General features: G+C 54.8%; 7 protein-coding genes across 7 annotated transcripts; 5 read left to right on the forward strand and 2 right to left on the reverse strand.

Annotated features, from left to right (window-relative positions):
* Positions 1-692: 692 nt before the first annotated feature.
* On the reverse strand, positions 693-2,210 carry TRIREDRAFT_108953 (uncharacterized protein; the record flags this gene model as incomplete). The annotated part of the gene is made up of 3 exons (XM_006966785.1): positions 693-938; positions 1,133-1,635; positions 2,165-2,210. The coding sequence occupies 3 exons, from the start codon at positions 2,208-2,210 to the stop codon at positions 693-695; spliced, it is 795 nt and encodes a 264-aa protein (XP_006966847.1).
* Positions 2,211-6,261: 4,051 nt separating this feature from the next.
* On the forward strand, positions 6,262-7,504 carry TRIREDRAFT_79448 (uncharacterized protein). The gene is made up of 4 exons (XM_006966678.1): positions 6,262-6,401; positions 6,534-6,718; positions 6,773-6,861; positions 6,933-7,504. Exons 2-4 carry the CDS (start codon positions 6,616-6,618, stop codon positions 7,332-7,334), a joined length of 594 nt encoding a protein of 197 aa, XP_006966740.1. The 5' UTR covers positions 6,262-6,401; positions 6,534-6,615; the 3' UTR covers positions 7,335-7,504.
* A 1,596-nt stretch (positions 7,505-9,100) lies between these two features.
* TRIREDRAFT_122644 (uncharacterized protein) lies at positions 9,101-10,801 on the forward strand (the record flags this gene model as incomplete). The annotated part of the gene is made up of 4 exons (XM_006966679.1): positions 9,101-9,179; positions 9,362-9,471; positions 9,614-9,739; positions 9,806-10,801. 4 exons carry the CDS (start codon positions 9,101-9,103, stop codon positions 10,799-10,801), a joined length of 1,311 nt encoding a protein of 436 aa, XP_006966741.1.
* Positions 10,802-11,789: 988 nt separating this feature from the next.
* Positions 11,790-13,235, forward strand: TRIREDRAFT_22718 (uncharacterized protein; the record flags this gene model as incomplete). The annotated part of the gene is made up of 2 exons (XM_006966646.1): positions 11,790-12,602; positions 12,707-13,235. Exons 1-2 carry the CDS (start codon positions 11,977-11,979, stop codon positions 13,233-13,235), a joined length of 1,155 nt encoding a protein of 384 aa, XP_006966708.1. The 5' UTR covers positions 11,790-11,976.
* A 457-nt stretch (positions 13,236-13,692) lies between these two features.
* On the forward strand, positions 13,693-14,839 carry TRIREDRAFT_64600 (uncharacterized protein; the record flags this gene model as incomplete). Its single annotated transcript, XM_006966680.1, has 4 exons — positions 13,693-13,817; positions 13,964-14,159; positions 14,238-14,525; positions 14,600-14,839. 4 exons carry the CDS (start codon positions 13,693-13,695, stop codon positions 14,837-14,839), a joined length of 849 nt encoding a protein of 282 aa, XP_006966742.1.
* Positions 14,840-15,430: 591 nt separating this feature from the next.
* On the forward strand, positions 15,431-16,989 carry TRIREDRAFT_122646 (uncharacterized protein; the record flags this gene model as incomplete). Its single annotated transcript, XM_006966681.1, has 3 exons — positions 15,431-15,535; positions 15,803-15,971; positions 16,102-16,989. Coding segments are annotated over exons 1-3 (1,059 nt in total). The 5' UTR covers positions 15,431-15,533.
* Positions 16,990-17,291: 302 nt separating this feature from the next.
* Positions 17,292-19,259, reverse strand: TRIREDRAFT_79459 (uncharacterized protein; the record flags this gene model as incomplete). The annotated part of the gene is made up of 3 exons (XM_006966786.1): positions 18,432-19,259; positions 17,769-18,351; positions 17,292-17,693 (listed from the first exon to the last, which is right to left on the reverse strand). Exons 1-3 carry the CDS (start codon positions 19,163-19,165, stop codon positions 17,292-17,294), a joined length of 1,719 nt encoding a protein of 572 aa, XP_006966848.1. The 5' UTR covers positions 19,166-19,259.
* Between the last annotated feature and the right edge of the window lie 808 nt (positions 19,260-20,067).

Consider the following 20,067-nt stretch of genomic DNA (forward strand, 5'->3'; position numbering starts at 1 on the left):
CTGTCAGTGATTGAATGCAATACTAGTACCTAGTTGGATGAAATTGATGGGATGTGGAATATGAGGAGCCGCATGCAGAGGCGTTACATGTAATGTATTCTGGCAGCGGTTCGGGCGAACATGGCGTGGCACGATAGGCATGGAATCAACGGTGGTGCAGCGCGTATCGCTCAAGGGGTGAATGCATGTATCGTCGTCGCAGGGGGTTGCTTGAGCGCTCAAATCATTTGTACAGTCGGATCGTCTGTAACTTTGCTCAGGATTCCTCATTATCATTACCTAGTTGTATCCTACTACAGATGCTGATTATTATACAAGGCCGCATTATCCTGCCGCCATTACCCTACCGTATTCCGTCTCAACGATGCTAATAACACAGGCATGTACAATACTGAGTACGGAGGACGTGCTCAGCATACATGTAGAATAAGAAGAATATTACCTCAAAGAGGAGAACCTCGGCTTCATCGTCGTCCGGTTGCACCTGGGCGCTCCTCCGATGTTTTCTTTTTCTTTTTGTGACCCATGCGCCGTCGTCCTGATTTCCCCTTTTCCCCGTCTGCGAAAAGATGCTCTGAAAGACATTCAGAATGCGCCGCGTGAGTTACGCAAAGAGGAAGTCTTTAAGAACAGGTGAACCGGAAAACTCTGGGTTCAACATAATGCAGCTGCGAGGAAAGCGCCGTGTTAGTTTATGTAGGCACATATAGAGGTAAGTCTATGCAAGCCTCAATCTTGGGCAGAGACGGCAATCCATACTTTAAAAAATATTGCAGCCCGGCGCGGCGCTTCTCTAGAAATTTGGGGCGAAACTTGAAGATTGCGCTTTTCGGCGGGAGCTCCGGCACGGCGGCCTTGAAGTTGGGAAACGAGGATGTGAGCTTTTGCCGGAAGTCGTCAAACTCGGAGTAGCGCTTTCGGATATTCATGAAGCTTCCCTAGAAATATATCAAGCCGTCAGACAAGCGCTCTCTCTCTCTCTCTCTCTCTCTCTCTCACTCACACACAGGTTACAACAACAACAGCAACCCCAAGCGCGCAAGATATTGGGCAATTCAATGCCCCCCAAAGCAACTTCGCGCAAAATAAAAGGAGACCGGCAGGCAAAAGGGGAAAAAAAAAAAAAACTCACACTCAACGTCTCGACCCGGACGTTCCAGACGACGAATGCGCCAATGTTGGTGTTGCTCCCGTTGACGACAATGTAGTCGGTGATCTCGACGCTCTTGGCCCAGCACGCGCTGTTCCGGTCGTCGTCGCTCGTGTCGTTGTCGCGCAACGTTATCGGCAGGATGGACTCGGCGGACACGTTGGAGACGGTGCGCTGGTGCGCAAAGGCGTGCGGCCAGTACGGCGGCGGCGAGGTGACCGTGGCGGAGCTCGGCGATGTCGTCGCGTTGCGCAGCGCTGCCTCGTCACCCTCGCCCTCGCCCTCGCCCTCGCCCTCGCCCTCGGCACGACGGCTGGCTTGTTCTCGTCGCGAGGCGGCGCTGTCGTCTCTGGAAGCAAGCTGCGTGTCCAGCCTGCTCAAGGTGCGACCCGGCGCTGCCGCTGCGCCGCCAGACTCGCCAGACTCGCCCGCCGGCGGCCGTGGCCCTGTCTCGCTCGTCAACTCGCTTGGCGCATGGTCCTCGTCTACAGCCGGCGCCATTCAGCCATGTGTAGTAGAAGTATCGCAGATTGCTCGCGTGGCTGTCTGTCGATCGAGAGTGTGTCTGTCAAGTCGAAATCTGAGCCGCAGCCCTGGAGGGGCTCTTGGGATGCCTTGGCAGGAATTGCGATTGCGCGCGGGACTCGTCACGGATCGGGTCCGAATGCGAAAGAAACGGGACGGCCGGGATAGTGTCGTGATTTCGATGCCGTCGGAGGCCTGTAAGGTACCAGGTATGGATTGTATTGGAGAAGCTGGCGGTTGTAGATGGAAAAGATCCATGAGAGTCTAGAAGGGACGTTCTGCTGGAACTTGTGGCCTACTATTCGCTCGCCGTCTTACACGGCCTCCGGTTGGCAAGCAAATAAATGAATGGCCCGGCAGTCCGGCAGAGTGGCGTAACGACTAGGAACTCCCACACGGCAGCTAAAACCTGCCACGACGTGGGGTTTCCATCGAGTTTAACAAAAGCCATGAGGCTGTGACGTAGTGGGATTTTGTCGACCACCTTACATGTCGAGTGTCCAGCCACGACGTCCACCTTGTGTATGTTCATCATGGTGAAAGGCAAGGTATGCAACCTTTTTTTTTTTTTTTTTTGGCACATGAAAGGTCTTGTAATTCTTATACGATAAGACTGCTAACTGCAAGCAAGACATGGCGTGAGAGCTCCACACAAGGATTAATTTCCATGTTGTGGAATCCATGGCCAGGAGCCCATGTGGCAGATTCGTTTTCAAGGAGCGGCTATCGAGAGCCTCAGGGGCCTGTGGAGCGACATGCTTTTTGGCGTAGGGCCTTTTCCTGGTCAGATCGTGAACCAGACGTGTGGTTCTATCGTACATACCTAAGTGGCCGCTTGCACGCACCACTGCTGCATGACTTGGAGTCAATGCTTCGAGCTCGGTCGACATGGTGTCTTGTAATCAGCTACTATTCACGCACCAGCTCGTCAGGATCTATGCGTTGATCTCTCCAATATCTCAGTGCTACGCACAGCTCTCGCCAACTGATATCCTACTCCCTTTCTCGGTATATACGAGAGTTGTGTCTGCTGCCTGGGCACATGTATCTAGAGCTGCTTGGTCACAATGCTGCCGTCGAAAGCCATGCCATGGAAAGGTGACTACGGCTATCGGCCTTGAGCAGTGATGCCACCGTTAGGTGAGAATAGGCTACATGCATGCACCTTTTGCTAGCGTTCGATGGTTCTGTAAGGGATGTCTGGTGGTGTGTCATGGTTAAATGTACTATGGAACGGTTAATTTGCTAGGTGAATGTGAGCCCGACGTTGCAGACACTCGTATTGGCTTCTTGCCATACAGTTTACCACGCCACTCGGTTCTGCTCATCCAGAGCAATGATGGGCTGACTCCAGTGGTTAGATGTACAGAGGCCCTTTCAGTGATTGGATCCAAGGAATACGAAGCATCGCATGCCCTATCGACTCGGAGACGTATAAATGCTCCGTCGTAGAGAGCGGGACACTCCCTGCTCAGTACGATACGGCATCCTGCTTGGGTTGGCAGCTGTGTGGCTGCTGCTGGCCAGCATTCATGTTTCCGTCTCGCCGAGAGACAGTTTGGTGATAGTATGCGAGATTGTGGCAGCCATTCTTGCAGTATGCTGTTGCCTGTCGCCACTGTCTCTCCATCACTCAGGTGCTCGTCTGAGACAGCCAAAGTAGACGACCCATCGCAATTTACACTCTGGTGCATTGGGCTGAACAGCCAAAAATAACCACCGTCGACCGATAACCGGTTGCTGCGAGGCTGAGACATGCCCATATAGGGTTTTCGATCGATACAACGGAGTGCTCCGTTGCATGGAAGACGCCATTGGGCAGACGCCCTCACCGTCTGTTGACCGTTTCGGAGAGACACCTACTACCTGTAAAAAAGGGGCCCTGCAGCTGAGACTCAAATTGTAATCCGTTGCCATGTCATTCGAACTCATATTGCTCCAACGGCCTTGGGCCCGATGCGGTGTGTCGTATTCTGGCGCCAACGAAAGCGTACCGAGGACTGAGTAGAGTCAGTAATATCAAGTTGCATCAAAGAGTCCTGCCTCTTCATGCTTGGAAGCTCGGGGATGATCGTCGTCTGATGTGATGGATAATCAGCGTCCAGTCCAATTTTCCTTCTCCACAACAACAGTTCTAAACGGGACCCTGCTGACTGCTGACCCTCATTATAACGCTCACGCAGGCCTGGGCTCTCATTCGCGAATCGTCGTGCTGGTTCCAACGTCGTCCCTCCAATTTGGCTCTGCCCCAGATTCTCAGATCTGCGAGCCAAGCTTTCGATGCCGGCGGCAGTGGGCATCTCTGCTCTCTCGTATCGTCGTCTGTAAGATTACATTCTTGGAGGTGATATATGGACACTGTAGGAGTAGGTATGTGCGTTTAGATACGAGCAGAAGCGCCTTATTTTGTAACTCCCGAGCCTTGCCTCCATCATTATCATCACCCCGGGGCTGCTTGAGTGGATGCTCATGGAAGCACTCGAACGGGGCTGCCTGTCTGTGCTCGTCAGGCCCCCCCATGCGACTGAGACTGAAGCATACTTGCGCAGAAATGACACCGAGCAACCAACTGCCTTCTTGGGCGGGGAGGAGGAATGGAGTCGTGGCCGGGATCGGGGTGCATGTCTCTGACAGGTCATGTACCGCCCTTGTAGCTCGCCGACTCCGAAGGGCGGTCCTCTGCGCACATTCGAGCCTCAAGAATACGCGAGAGTACCGCAGACCTGAAGCTACAAACCGCACACAGACTCCCGTCCTAACAGTTGAGGGCAGCGAAGATGGAGGGCCCTCATTCTCAATGCTCAGATAAAGTAGGTGAAGTGTCCGTGAAGTGTTAGTGAAGCCATGAAACCGTGCTTGGACAGAGGGCGGCTCTCGTCCGTACGAGTAATATGTCTTCCCGCGCCCCTCCTCCCTTGGCCTCGCTAGGACTCTTTGCAATGTTACAGGCATGATGATCGCGGCCTGGTTGTGTCGGTGGATCTCCCCACGAATGTGACTGTTCAGGCCAGCAGAGTCGGCTGCATTCCTCGCGGATCTTGTTACGATGTCAACAGGCTTCATGACGGCCTCCTCTGCCTCCTCTGGAGCCGTTACTACTAGTATTGCTAGTGTGCGGAGAACGCGGAGCATTTTCGCCTGCCTTCTGGACGTGCCTACTGGTCGCAAGTGTCTGCATAAGGTCGAGTCTGTAGCTCCCGTCTCCATCTACATGCATAGCAGAATACGAAGGGGGGCGACTGATACGGCGTAGAATGGATGGGTGGCTCTCTCTCTCTCTCTCTCTCTCTCTCGATTATTACCCATTCCCTTCGTCAACGACCAAGCGGAGAATCCTGGCTCAACGGGCGACAGGCTCAACTGCTCTCGGCGCTGGCTAGCGGGCTCGTAATGTTGGGCCCCCCGTCGACTTTGCCTGCGGCACGGCTTGATGGGAGAGTCCGCCCGAGGAGCCGCACGATGCCATCAGGTTATCGCGGTTGTACTCGTAGTAGTACTCGTTATGCATATGGCGGGTGGATTGCTTCAGAGAATGAGAGGCCAGAGTCGGACAGCAGAACGCCAGTTGTCAACACTTGTGCCACGGGGATTTGCAGAGAAAGAGAGAGAGAGCCTGGCTTACTAGGTACATGAACGTTAGACGCCATTGGCAGATCCAGCCTCTTCTCGTGTGGTGCCCGTTTTTTCCCACCCGCGAAAGTAAGCCGCTCGGTTCATTTCCCAGCTTGCCCAGAAGCTCATAAAAAGGGGGGAGAGGAAGCTAATACTGCAAGCTCGGATCTTTCCACTAGCGAAGACGCGCTACTAGTACTGCGCACTAGCGGGCAATTTGACGATGGATGGGATGACTTGTAATTTGTAGGTATTGAAGGTACTCGTAGCTTTTCGAAGCCCTCCCCCTGTTGCCGCCGCAAAGCCGTGTACTATCTGGTCGAAGGTTGTTGTTTTGACTCTAGGTACCTACCTACGTAAGGTATGCTCAAACGCTGTTCGATGCTTTGTAGATAGCTGCTCCTGGTCGCCACTTGGTGCAAAGCTTCTCAGCAATTGAGTGCGAGAAGTGCAGTAGCAGCAGCACTAGATCGAGCTCCAGACGCAACCTTACGAGGTACCGCTGCTTGTTAGCACCGCACTATCACGACTCGCGGCATCGATTCGTCTCTCTGCATCCCTCTTTTCCCACCTGCACCTATCGTAGTACAACTACAACCCAACCACCAAGTACCGACACCCCATCGCTCGAGTACAAGTCTACACGCAATGTGAGACCCAAGGGGGCCCCGTTTGCTCTGCCCAGACGGTGGCCTGTGGAGGGCAACACGAACTGGAGCTAGCCTGATACTGAAGCTGGCCGTTTGTGCGTCCATCGGCTTGATAGGGATGGAACAGCTTCCAGCAGCTGGGGGGGGGCCGTGGCCAGACAGACACTCCTGGTCTCGCTTCCCACCCGCCCTGGTCACTCTGGCTCTTCTGGAGACATCCCGAGCCGGACCTCCGTCGCCTCCGCCGGCCAGCTCATAAAAGTGCCAGGTGCTTTTCTCGCCGCGTGCCTCCTCCTTGGTTCTGTCCTGCTTCTGCTTCTTCTTCTTCTTCTCTTTCCCTCGCCGCCGCTGCCATCTCTGTCGTTATCGAGTCGTTTGTTCGAGCTCCTTCTCCCTCCCCCGGTCTCTCGCTTCTGGATCCGCAATTCACTCTCCTGCGCCTGCCGGTCGTTTTTACATAATCTGTGAGTCCTCGCCCGAGCTGCTTCCTCCGTCTTCTCTCGTCCTCTCTCTTCCTCTCCTGTCTTCATATCTCGCGAACAAGCATTCAATTGTGCATCGTTGCAGACTGCATCACTAACACCGCTCCGCGACAGGTCTCTCACAGCATCATTGGTCTACCCCCTCATCACGAAGCGCGTCTTCTCCCTCGACATATTATCACATACAACAGTCAAGATGGTGTCCCTCAAGTCACTTCTGGTCACCGCCACCATGGTTGCCGTCTCGATAGCTAAGGACTACTACATCGATCCCGACAGTGTTCCTTTGTCGACAAGACGTGAGATATGATCTTGTCCGCCGAGCAAGTTCTTTGATGCTAATGGGGATGCAGAGAACTGGTGCAACTCGGAGACGTCGACGTGCCCCATCATCTGCCAGCAGACCACCAACAAGAAGACGCTGGTCAACGAGTGTAATCCTGTACGTCACTGGATCTCCCATTGCGAGTCTACCTAAGTGTGCTCAATGCTGACAATGTCTCTTACTACTAGAAAACATTGAGCTATGGCTGTCTCTGCGGTGACAACAAGCAGCCCAACATCTCCGAATACACCCTGACGCTGCCATTCTTCATCTGCCAAGAATACGTCGTTCAGTGCCGAAACAACTGCGGAGGAGACAACACTTGTGCCTCTAACTGCGCCGAGGACAACCCTTGCGGTGCCACTGATCCCAAGCGGTACAACACGACCGCCACTGCTACTCAGACTACGGCAGAAAGCACCTCCACTACAGCAGGCCCCGACACCATCTTCACCGGTACCCCCGGAGGAGGCAGCAGCAGCAGCAGCGGCAAGGGCAAGTCGATGGCAGCCCCCGCGGTCGAGGTTGGACGAGCCTATGGACTGGCTGTTCTCCTTGGAACCATGTTTGTTGGGTTTGCCATGCTGTAAGACGATGGTGCTTGAAAAAGAGTCGTGCGATTAAGCAAACATTTGGGTGTGCTCGGGAGGATCGCTCATAATGGTTGATTGGTTTGGTTTCTCATTGGAGCGTGCGCTTTACATTGGTATCCCTCGACGTTGGCATATACGTACGGGGTGAGGTTGGACTATGAAATTACTAATACTTTTTGCATGCCCTGTTTTGATACGATACAATTGATACGATTATAATTGCTTGCCACTCTGAACTGGCCGCATGCCTCTTGTCTTGTCCTCAAGATTGCACCTGGGTACGTATTTGTAAGTTGATTTGAGCACATGATTCGCTGCCCTATCTTGTCTTAGCACCGTGAATCGGGTACGGAAAAATGATGGGAGGTTCCAGTCGACATGCATTTAGGCTACGCGGTTGATCTTGCATGGATGAATGCATTGGTGCGAGTCTATCCGGACATGTGAACTTTTTGTTGAGCTTTGGCACATGATGCTTCCCAGATCACGCGATCGGTCCCGGAGTAGGTACTACCTAGTAGTTGACATCATGGCGAGGGTGAGGCTCGATGCATCTGCAATATCGATACGCACGGCCTCCCTCGAGGAGACTCTGTGCAGGGTTTACGTGCATATTGAGGGGATCAGGTCGCTGCAGGGAGGAAGCCTGCCGATTGAGCGATGAGGGATCAGATGAAGCTGGGGACTTGTAGGTATTTTCAGCAGGCTTCTCACCTAGGTAGTACCCGGATAGGCACATGTATGTAGCACATCACGATAATTGTGATGCAACTTGATGATGTCTTCTGCTCTCATTTATTGCTCTTGTCCTTTAACTTCCACTCCTTTATGGGGAGATGTTGATCCATCTTGTTGCTAGTACTATTAGGTAGTTGTCCATCATGGTGTCACAGGATTTCGGCGCAGCATCACCCGCAAACTCTCAACTCATTGCGTCGTCAGCCAGCAACTGCATTGATGTACTAAACGCCATGACATGAATGTAGCGCTTCCTGCCGGCCCATCAATCCGGCATGGCTAACAACATCACACATCACACTACCCGTTATTAGCACCTGTGATACCTAAAATGACTCAATGACATTTCTTTCTGCACCAAGGCAGGTAGATGTGCCTTGCAATCCCCAACAACTCACAGCGTCTCGCAAGGTACCGCTACTCCGAGAGCTGAGCGTCTTGAAGTCGGGGAGATTGGTCCCAATTCGACGGGCGGGCATGTAATTGGGGCTGGCGGCTTTCACGTGCTGGCGTCCACAACACCAACTGACTGGCAGATTACGCATTGGACAGTGGGGCCCGCGTCAAAGATCCCCCATTTAGGCGAGCCGTGGAAGCTCTCCAGCAGCTCTCTGGGGGCTTCTCGGGCCTCGTAGCGCCTCCAGCTCAGGGGACTGGGACGGGTTTAGCGGTCCAAGAGGCCCACGGGCAGATTTTCCGAGGTCTCTTTAGCAGGGGTCCGAGGGACCACAAACCGTCCCTCCTCATGCACGCCTCCCAACGAAACCAGACTCTTGGTCACTTGGGCGACCAGCAGCAGCAGCAGCAGCAGCAGCAAAAAAAAAAAATCTTGTCTGAGGTTTGCGCAGTCTCGGACGCACGGGAGCAAGGAAGTAACCTGCTCGTGCTAGTTCTTCCCGCAGAGACAAACCTGGAGCAACCGAAGAGGCTCCCCTCCCCCTTTGGCGCCGCTTCTCCTTGTGTCCTCTTTAAAAGAGAAAGCTCCTACCTCCCTCCGGGCCCCGGCCTCGCCGTCCCCCTCTACGATGTCCAGCAACACGCTGCCATTGCACCAAGGCGATATTACCTCAACACGAGGTGGTGGCAGTATGGCTCCTAACACAAGTAGGTCCAGATCTTGTTTGAAGCCGAGGGGGTGGGAAAGGGGTGTCCTGCTTCGTTTCGATGGGTCGTGGCCGCGTGGCGGCGCTATCGAGGTGACAGCTGGAGGGCATCGCTATTTTTTTTTCGTCTCCCTTCCTATGCTGTTATACTGGCGGTGGCTAACCCGGAATTGGTGGATCTAGAGCAGGCTGTGGCCGAGTGCATCTCAGATGATGCCCTGATCCATCTCAAGTCGTACAAATACTCGAGCGTCGATAAATCACCAGTATCGAAATACATTCTCGGTCCCTGGGTATGGCCTCACCGATCGAAACTACCTCCCTTCGCTTCGACATGACGTTGCCCATCGACGCTGCGCTGCCCCTACTCGCGACGACACGACAATGCAAGACACGGACATTACAAAACGGTAGCTAACGGGAATTGCTCTGCAGTGGAATGCCTTTGTCGAGATCCTACCGCTATGGCTCGCGCCCAACATGGTCACCCTCCTGGGCTTCTTCTTCATTCTCTTCAACGTCGGGTTGATGGTCATCTATGTGCCCGACTTGGTGGGACCCGTACGTCACCGCCCTGCAAGCCGCCAGCGCGTCTCACCATGCTGACACAGAAACCACATTGTGTAGGCACCGTCATGGCTATACTTTAGCTTCGCGTTCGGCCTCTTCATGTATCAGACGATGGACAATGTCGACGGCAAGCAGGCAAGAAGGACCGGGACCTCGAGCGGTTTGGGCGAGCTCTTCGACCACGGCATCGATTCGCTCAACTGCACGCTCGCCAGTTTGCTCGAGACGGCCGCCATGGGACTGGGCACCTCGCCTTCGGGTGTCTTCACGGCGCTTGTCCCATGCCTTCCCATGTTCTTCTCGACGTGGGAGACGTACCACACCCACACCCTATACCTCGGCTTCTTCAACGGCCCTACCGAAGGCCTCCTCATTGCGTGCGGCATCATGATTGTCTCTGGAATTTACGGACCCGACGTCTTCACGAAGCCTCTGGCGCATATCTGGGGCGACCACCTGCAGGGAGTGGCTCACCTCATTGGGGATGTGTCTTTCCGGGATATTTGGGTCGGCATGTTGGTCTTGCTGCTGGTTACTTGCCACATCCCCTTCTGCGTCCTGAACGTTGCCCGAGCGCGCCGAGCAAAGAACCTCCCCGTCCTCCCCGTCTTCTTCGAGTGGATTCCGATGGCCGTCTTCACCATCTGCATTGGTGCCTGGGTTTTCTCGCCCTACAGCTCGCTCATGAAGGACAACCACCTTACCCTCTTCTGCTTCACCATGTCCTTTGTGTTTGGACGTTTGACGACCAAGATGATCCTGGCGCACCTGACCCGCCAGCCGTTCCCTTACTGGACTGTCATGCTGACGCCGCTGGTCGGCGGTGCCGTTCTCGGGAACCTTCCTCGAATCGGTCTTCCCCAGATCAGCCCCGAGCTGGAGTTGTTTTACCTGTGGGCCTATCTCATCTTCGCGATGGTGGTCTATTTCCGCTGGGCCTACCTGGTGATTACCAGCATCTGCAATTTTTTGGGCATCAACGCTCTCACCATTCCAAAGGAGAAGCAGATGGCCAACAAGATGGCTGCCCGAGCCGCCACGAAGCTGCATTAGATGCACACGATGGATCATCATCATGAAGAACTAGAGGAATCTCGGGATTCGAGGTCCTATTCTTTTCACTTTCACATTGTGTACTTTTGCGCTCATGCTCCTTGACACAACTAATGCCCTCATGAACCGAACTTGGAGGCTTCTTGATGCGGTATGAGGATTTCAACACCCTGGTGGTAGGCAGGCTTCAAACATGGAAAAAAAGAGGGAAGGGAAGCCAGGTGACACGGCAAGCTTTTCAACTAGAAGACATGGATCGGGGGGCACTTGCACATAGAGAAGGAAAGACGACTTCGTTTTGAGCAGCTCGGTGCACGATGCGCACGGCTGATATGGCGTTTTGGATGGTGCTTTACGCTTTTGTATCATGGAACAATTGCTCTGGCCGTTTTGCGTTCCGGGCCATCATGAGGGGCGATGTGTATTATCCTTACTCGGTATTCCTATTAATACGGGGCTACATGTAGATTCAGCACCACGATTAGGCGTCATTGTTTGATCAAGAACACTTTCAACATACATACCTCATATTTGACCGTGTAAGAGAGGTGGAGCAGTTCCTGGCTGGATGGGAAATCTGCAGTCGGTTTGAGAGCAACGTCAAAAAGTGGCAAGTCGGTCATACCACCAACAACCATTCAAGACCCCTAGAATAAGAATAAAGCAAGCCCCTTATAAGCCACATGCCGGCTGAACAAGACGATGAAGCGCGGTTCGAGAAATAGCGGCTCAACAAAAGCCCAGGAACAAGGGCACAAATTCCAGGGCCTCCGCAATGCGGTTTAGCGGGGGTTGATCCCGCAGTGGCCACGACACCCCGTTATTATTTAGGCGCTCGGTCTTACATGCGCTCTGGGCTGGGGCTAAGATAACAGCCAGATATCTGGCGATAATAGCACCTGGACATCCTCCCTTATACATGCCAGGACACAGTAAGCACCGACTCATGTGGTTGCTGTCGAGACGATGACAGCCTCGTCTTGACGTGTTTCCAGTCTTTGGTCTAGCGTCGCCGTTCCTTGTTCCCTGATTAGTCTTTGCTTGTTCGTTGCTTGCTTTCGGCCGCTTCACGCATTGAGAGAGGGAGCGCGCAGATTGGCCCTGCAGGTTGGAGCCTCTCAGATCCCTTCGAAACCATCACCTCCACTCTCCGTATAAACAAAAAAGAAGAAGAGATGCATCTCAACCTCTTGCGGGCATCCCTCGTGGCCCCGCTCTTGAGCCTGGTGGGCGCCGCGCTCGGTATCGGGACATTGACCGACGACGACCTGCGCAGTCTTCCCTCTCCCGGCCAGGACTTCGACATTCACACCGGCAAGCTCCTGGCACCCATCCTGATCCCGCGCGTGCCCGGGACCGAAGGCCAGGCCAAGACGCAGAAGCACTTTGTCGACTTCTTCAAGACCAACCTGCCCGAGTGGGAGATTCTATGGCAGAACTCAACCTCCAAGACGCCGGCGACGGGCGACAAGGACATTCCGTTTGCGAACCTCATCTTGCGCCGCGACCCGCCGGGGTATGCCGCCGGCGAGGTCGGGCGGCTGACGCTGGTGGCGCATTACGACAGCAAGGTCGAGCCCAAGGACTTTATCGGGGCGACGGACAGCGCGGCGCCGTGCGCGATGCTGATGCACGTCGCGAGGAGCATCGACGGGGCGCTCAAGGCCAAATGGGACGACATGGCGGCGAGCGGCGGGCTGGATGATGATTTGGAGCCGGGAATTGGGGTGCAGATTCTCTTGCTCGATGGTGAGGAGGCTTTCGTGCGCTGGACGCAGACGGACTCGCTGTATGGGGCAAGGTAGGCGTTGCATTTTCCACTTTTCGTGCTACATCTCTCTCTCTCTCTCTCTCTCTCTCTCTCTCTGCGTCTATGGATGGCATTGTTGACGTCGTCTTGTTTAGATCTCTGGCTGAGACGTGGGAATCGGAGTTCCATCCTTCCATGTCGACCTACAGGACGCCACTGCACTCCATCAGCCTCTTCGTCCTCCTCGATCTTCTCGGATCACCCAATCCCAGAGTGCCGTCCTACTTCTTGACCACCCACTGGGCGTACAGGAAAATAGCAGCATTAGAGAAGCGCATGCGAGACCTGGGTCTGCTCGAGTCCAACTCCACCCACCCGTTTCTGCCGGACGCCGAGAAGCATCCCAACCAGTTCGGCTACGGAGGCATTGAAGACGACCATATCCCCTTCCTCAGGCGAGGCGTCGACATCCTCCACCTGATTCCCACGCCGTTCCCTGACGTGTGGCATACAATGGAGGATGACGGCGAGCATCTCGACATGCCGACTGTGCTGGACTGGACGAAGCTGGTTCTGGCCTTTACGGCAGAGTGGATGGACCTGTCGGGGCACTTCCCAAAGGCGGCTACGAAAGACAAGAGGAGCGAGACGATGCTGGAGCCGAGCCAGAGGACAGAGTTATGACTACGTTGGGGGAGCATGTTATGACCGGAACGAACTCCCGAGGGCTCTGTAGATGGGAAGCCGGAGGATTCAACTTTGTTGAGGCAAGATTTGTGATTTAGGCCAAGCTGGCATTGCATTGAGCGTTGCCATGTACATACAGCTAGAATGCGTTGAAAACAATATCATCATCATGAAGCATTTTATTTCTCAATCTACTTGCATGAATCATCCAGACAGCAGCCATCGTGTGCTCCATCTTCCACAGAACATTGAATGATTGATTATACGGTGCAGCTTGTACAGTGCTCGTCGTCGCATGCACCGTATGTCGTTCCTGGCAGCCGGCCAATCGCAGCCCCCACCTGACGACTCAACACGTAACCTTTAGCACCAAAAGCTCTCTAAAGCTGTCCTTGTCGCCTTTGGGGAGCAATCGCATCTTCGACTTCGCACCAAAACGCCCGCCTGCACCACCATGCGATTCTCCGTGGCCTCGACCGTTTTGGCGCTCGCCAGCATCGCCTCTGCAGCCTCTTCGTGGACCTTTTCAGACGGGACCGTCCAGGTGACGTCCAAAGCCGGCAACGATGCGGTAGCAAAGTGAGCTTTCCCGTTGATGCCAAGACAGAGCTTCCGCTTTGGTTGCGTTCCTGGCCTTTGCGATTACTGTGGCCTCTTTTTTTTCAATGCAACAATAACACCTGGGACTTGAACTTGAATGGTTGTGCTGACAGTTGGGAAACTAGGTTTTCGGGCGACAATCGAGTGCAAAACATCCTTACCCTGGGCCACCAGGACAAGCTCAAGGTGACGCTCACGACAAAGGAAGGGTCCCAGGCGAAGCGGCCGCACCAAGCGTTCCTGGTCGTGAAGGAGGCTTCTGGCCTGGAAGCACCCTTCCCCCTGACCGTGAAGGAGTCTGGCAAGGGAACAGTTGAAATTGTACGCTGAGCTCCACGAAACAAACACAAAACAAACCATTGGCCGGACAAACGAGCATTCTCTAACACGAAGAGGCAGACCCAAAAAGATCTTCCCGTCCAATTGCTTCTCTCTCAGGAGCCCCTCGAAGCCAGCCTTGTCCTGGGATCCTTTGGCTCGACCAAGGGTTCCGTCACACCCGTTTTCGACCTCGCCGTCAAGCTGGACCCGGCCCCCGCTGTGCCGAGCTACGAGAAGCCGCTGCGATATGGCAAGCTCGCTGAGATTCACCACATCTTCCGGGCTGATCCCAAGAACCCTCCCAAGATGGTCTCGATTGCATTCTCACTCGCCGTGCTAGCTACCATCCCGGCCCTGTTCATCGGCGTACGTTTTCTCTTTTTCCCCCGTATCATCATGGGCATGGCGAACGAGAAGATGAATGTGCTAACTGATTATAGTGGTTCGCCATTGGAGGAAACTTTACCCATGTGCAAAAGGCCCTGGGCAGCGCTCCCATTTCGCACGTTGTCTTCTTCGGATCAATCGTTGCGATGGAGGGCGTCTTCTTCCTCTACTACACCAAGTGGAACTTGTTCCAGACTCTGCCGGCGATTGGTGTCGTCGGAGTGGCCGCCTTCTTGAGCGGAACCAAGGCACTGGGAGAAGTCCAGCGCCGACGATTGGCTGGTGAGAGGTGAGGATCAATGTGACGGCATGGCGGGCAGACGAAAACGGTTGTGGAAGGATGATGATAAGAGGCTACAGTCCGCCGTCTATAAAGCATGTGGGCCACACTATCTACCTACCTATATAGCAGCCTCGCCTGGCTGAAAAGGGCTACCATGGGCATCTGGCGACAACACGAACTGCATGTTTTGACGGCATGGAAAGTTGATAAAATACGACAGACGCTGTCAAGATGATGCAAGACTGAGTGTAGTTTTAGCATAGACGAGCAGGCATTGCCCAACGAAAAACTGAAGTGCATCATGACTGAATCAGATGCTCTCGGACGTTTCTGGCATGCCGAGGCCCAGCGCGAATGACGTTACGTGTTGGTGATGATGTCAGCAGCTTTGACCTCCAACCTCACGAGATGCCGGTTCTTCCTCGTCGACTGTCCGACTTCATTTATTCTTGGGGCTAAACGTACTGTCTTCCTGAGAGGTTTTATAGTGATTCTGCATATGAGAGCGATTCTCTTTGCATTACATATTGCCGTTTTGTCTGCTCTCATACTCATTGGATACGGAGTACCATCTTTGCCACAAGAGTTCAGTTTGGAGAACTGGCTTCTTCGAATCGCTTTCGAGGTTCCAAAACAATCCTCTTGAGAATTGGTTCGCCCGGACCCCGAGACAAGATCCTTTAGGGTACCAGTTTGGAAAAACAATGCAAGTCTCCTCTGTTATCATGAAGATGCGGCCGTCACCCAATTGAAGAGTGTAACGAGTGTCTAGAGGTACCTAGTTTGGTGGCACACACGTCCCTCCTTGTCTCACTGATGGCTTTGTGCACCGCCTTACATCAAGCTCACTCTCACTCTCTGTCTCTCTCTCTCTCTCTACACACACACGCTTCATCCTTTTGTACCTTTTCTAGACAGCATTCGTCATTGTCATTTTATGTGGCTTGTAGAGACTAATGCCGGATGATTGCAGGGCGTTTATAAGACCGACTGCGGAGGAGACAATCAAGCACCCGGCGTATCCTTCGGTAATATGGGCTCTGGAACCGCATCAAAAAGGCGTCGTTGAGGCTGCTCACGGGCGAGGAGGGCCGGTGAAGATTTCTTGGGAGATTCACGGCGATGGACCGACCAAGCTTGTGGTATGTCTTGTTGTCTTTGCTTCATACTTCTCCTCTCAGCACTACGAGCCTCGGTCGTCTCCCTCGGAGAACAGGCAATGATGACCCTCCCTCGCCGTCATTTACTGACAAAAATACGGTGTCTCTATAGCTCATCATGGGCCTCGCAGGCGTAAAAACCTCGTGGCAGCGCCAGACAAAGTACTTTGGCCACGACCACGGCGCGGAATACTCGGTCCTCATCCTCGACAACCGCGGCATGGGCGACAGCGACAAGCCCCTCGCGCGGTACACCACCAGCGCCATGGCCGCCGACGTCGTCGACGTGCTGGACCACGTCGGCTGGACCGCCGACCGCGAGGTCCACGTCGTGGGCATCTCGCTCGGCGGCATGATCGCCCAGGAGGTCGCCTGCGCCATCCCGCAGCGCCTGCGCTCCCTCACGCTCGTGGCCACGACGCCGCAGTTTGAGAGCGGGCCGGCAAAGTCCTGGGGCGACGCCCTCTGGGCGCGCATCGGCTTCGTCGTGCCCAAGTCCGAGGAGCAGGGCATCGCCGACACGAGCCGCCAGCTGTTCACCGACGAGTGGCTCGCCGCTCCCGACGACGCGGCGACTCTTCCGTCGCCCAAGACGACGCCCCGGTGCGGCCCTGCGCCGGGCACGCCGGACGGCGAGTATCTCCCGTTCGATACCAACTTTCAGCGGTTCCAGGCGCAGGAGCTGTACAAGAAGCGCCAGAAGGGGTGGTTCACCAGGCAAGGGTTTCTGTGCCAGCTGATTGCCGCGGCCGGGCACCGGAAGACGGCGGCGCAGCTGCGTTCCATGGCTGATCGCGTGGGGAGGGAGCGTATCATGATTATGCATGGCACGGCGGATAACATGATTACCGTTGCCAATGGGGAGAAGCTGATCAAGTATGTTGAGCCGGGCGTGGGACTGATCGTTGAGGGCATGGGCCATGCGCCGCTTATGGATCGGCCGGAGTGGTTTAATAGTGTCCTGGAGGAGCGATTCATGGCGTGGGCCAAGTTGGGATAGAACTTGATTGCAAGAGAGAGTGTGTGTGCATATATATATATTTAAATATTGGGGGAGGCTGGTATGTCTGTTGTATACGGGAGGCATATTGCAAGCAAGCGGGTCTGTCGTGGCTTGAGAAGTCTGAACTTGGATTTGTTTGGATTATTTTGCGTCAAGCAAGAGGGCTAGCTGCTATGCATCTATCGTCTTTCTCGATCATCTTCTTCGACATTCTTCTTATACCACACACACATGGAATCCAGCACACAATAGCATAAAAGGTGACAGCAAATGTTCTTCCCCCCCCCCATTGATTTTCTCTAGGGCAACACCAGTCCAACGCCACTAAGATTCTTCTCATCAAGCTGGTTCTTCTTGTCCACGCCTCCAGCTATGGGGTTCGCCCTGTAATTGAAGAGGTAGTAGTGCAGCTGGCCGTCTCCGGCGCCAAACTTCTGCTGCTCGAGGAACAGCGCATTGTCCATGAGGGACAGGGCGTTGAAGACGTCGAAGCGGGCGAGCTTGGCGAGGATGAGGGCATCGTGTATGAGGTCGTTGAGGCGGGACTTGAGGGCGGCCTTGTCAAAGGGCTCCTTGAAGGCGACGTCGGTGGCGTAGTAGAAGAGGTAGGCGACGCGGATGACGTCGTGCTTGGGGTTGTTGATGGCGGAGGACTCGATGCAATAGAAGGAGAAGAAGTCGGTGATGTTCTTCTCATCGTCCTGCAAGGATTAACAGTCAGCAAGGCTAGATAGGTTACAAGGAGTCTGGGGGGGATGTCATTCGTTTGCCCTTACCTCGACGACATAAGACCAGATGTATTGGTCCTGGCCTGCCTCGACGGTTGGGCAGAACCAGTGGGTTGCTTCCTCCACCGTCATCTCGGGGGCAATGTCGAACCGCTTCATGTACTTGTCCATCAGCTTGACGACGGCCTCCATGTCGGCCGGCTTCATCTCGCGCAGGCCCTTGGTGGAGGTGCGATCCGGCACGGCATACTTGCGGATCTGGTACTGGGGCTTGCTGCCGTTGGGCAGGTGGACAAAGTTGCACTCGTACAGCTTCTGCCAGTTGAGCGAGCGGTGGTAGTAGCGGCACGTGCTGATGGGCCGGGGCAGGACGATGCCGGCCGTGTACAGGCCCTGCCAGATCTCGTGCAGGTTGCTGATGCGGGTGATCTCCTTGATGAGGACGGGCGCCAGGCGCTTGCCGCGGAGCTTCTTGTGGACGCAGAGGAAGTTGACCTCGGAGCAGGTGATGACCTTGTTGCGGACGCGCACGCGCACGGGGATGGCGGAGATGAAGGCGACGAGCTTGCGGGACTGGGTTGCGCGGACGCCGACGTGGTAGTGCTTGGCCCAGCCGGGAGGCATCATGGCCCTGTTTTGTTCAGACGAGACTTTTGGTTAGCATATCGTTCTCCTGCGTAAAGACGAACAAAACCCCCCAGGCCAACTCACCACTTCAGGATGCCCGGTCCGTAGTTGAAGCGGAACATGGCCTCGTCGTCCTCGACGTAGTGGCCGTTGAGCAGCTCGTAAATCTCCTTAATCTCGTCGTCGTTGGTCAGGTCCATCTCCACCCACTCAAAGCCGGCCACCAGCGGCGCAGGCTCCTTGGGGATCTCGTCGACCGTCTGGATCTTGAGCGGGCCCTCCTCGACCGTCTTGTCGTCCTCGCCGAAGCGCGGCACGGGCTGCGTCTGCCAGAACTTGTACGAGGCCATGTCCTTTGCGTTCTTGCCCGCCGCCGCCAGCCCCGTCATGATGTCCTGCAGGTTCATCTTCTTGAGCATCTCGGCCATCTGGTCCGGCGACGGGTTCGCGCTGCCCGACGCCGCCGCCAGCTCGCCCGCCAGCGCCGGGTTCAGCGCCATGAGCTCCTGCAGCTGCTGCGGCGTGAGCCCGCCGATGGCCCTCTTGAGGTCCGCCTCGGTGTCGTCGCGGTCGCCCGAGCCCGAGCCCGAGCCCGACTTGCCCGTCAGCAGCTCCTTGGCCTTCTTCCGCTTCGACTTCTTCTTCTTCTTGCCCGCCGCGGCGCCGGAGCCGCCCGCTGATGCTCCTGCTGCGTCACCCGCCGTCGGCTCGTCATCCTCCTCCTCGCCCTCGGATTCGGCCGCGGCCTGCTTGGCCTTGAGTTCGGCGTCGACCGCGCCGACGGCCTCGTCGACCGGCTTGGACTCCTCGACCGGCATTGTGCTGTGTGCGTGTGTGTGTATATGTGTGGTGAGCTGGGAAGGGAGACGGGAGGGTCTCGAGGCTGGCTTTGGCGCTGGTTCAGGACACGAGACGAGGCGGGAGGTGGTGGGGTGAAGCGGCACTGAGCCGAGCTTGGTGGGGTTGTGAGAGCGAAAGGCTGATGGCAGGCTGTTTCAGCTCAAGATGCTTGAAAGCCGTATACTGGGTAGGACACTTGATGTCAATTGTCTCCTCTCTTCACTGGCTTTTTAGCTCTTCTCTTTTGCGCGACAGCACTGGCATATGCATCTTCAAGTTGTTGCTTCGATAAGCAACCTACTAATTTTATTGTGGCAGATCTTGGGCTCAACAAGCGTACGACTTGCAGCAAGCCACCAAGGTACAGGGGACAATTACGTGTATTCAGCTTTGCCTTATGCTTTAACATTCGATCTTCCCACAGACATTGCCGGGTCGCCCAACAACCATACCTAGAACCTTGTCGCACACGAGTACAAGTATCTTAGTTTGCCTCTTTAGACATGAAATGAGCTTAGAGTGTACAACAAGAGGGATAGAGACCACATGCCCCTAATAAAACGAGTCTCTTCCACCCAATTCATAGGCTTACCCTGAATTGAGAAGAAGTTGAATAGAAACATGATGCTGGGTTGAGCTTGTCTACATACCGTATAGTAGACAATAGAGCAACTTCTTTCATCAATCACCTGATTGGCGGAGTGCCAGAGTGGTTAATGGGTATGACTAGAAATCATATGGCTTCGGCCTCGCAGGTTCGAATCCTGTCTCCGTCGAAACATTTCTTTTTTGCGCTTTTCCTGGGGTCCAGAGAAAAAAACTTCTCTTTTACCTCCTGCTCAATTCTCGTGGACTCTATATGCCTCTTGCGGTCCACATA

The sequence above is a fragment of the Trichoderma reesei genome (assembly GCF_000167675.1).
Source record: "Trichoderma reesei QM6a unplaced genomic scaffold TRIREscaffold_14, whole genome shotgun sequence".
In the NCBI taxonomy this organism is placed as follows: Eukaryota; Fungi; Ascomycota; class Sordariomycetes; order Hypocreales; family Hypocreaceae; genus Trichoderma; species Trichoderma reesei.

Excerpts from the sequence above, each read along its gene's own strand:
- TRIREDRAFT_79448 (XM_006966678.1), top strand. The coding sequence starts at position 6,616 with ATGGTGTCCCTCAAGTCACTTCTGGTCACCGCCACCATGGTTGCCGTC. Across the intron at positions 6,719-6,772 it reads TGTTCCTTTGTCGACAAGAC|AGAACTGGTGCAACTCGGAG; the intron begins GTGAGATATGAT and ends ATGGGGATGCAG. Across the intron at positions 6,862-6,932 it reads TGGTCAACGAGTGTAATCCT|AAAACATTGAGCTATGGCTG; the intron begins GTACGTCACTGG and ends TCTTACTACTAG.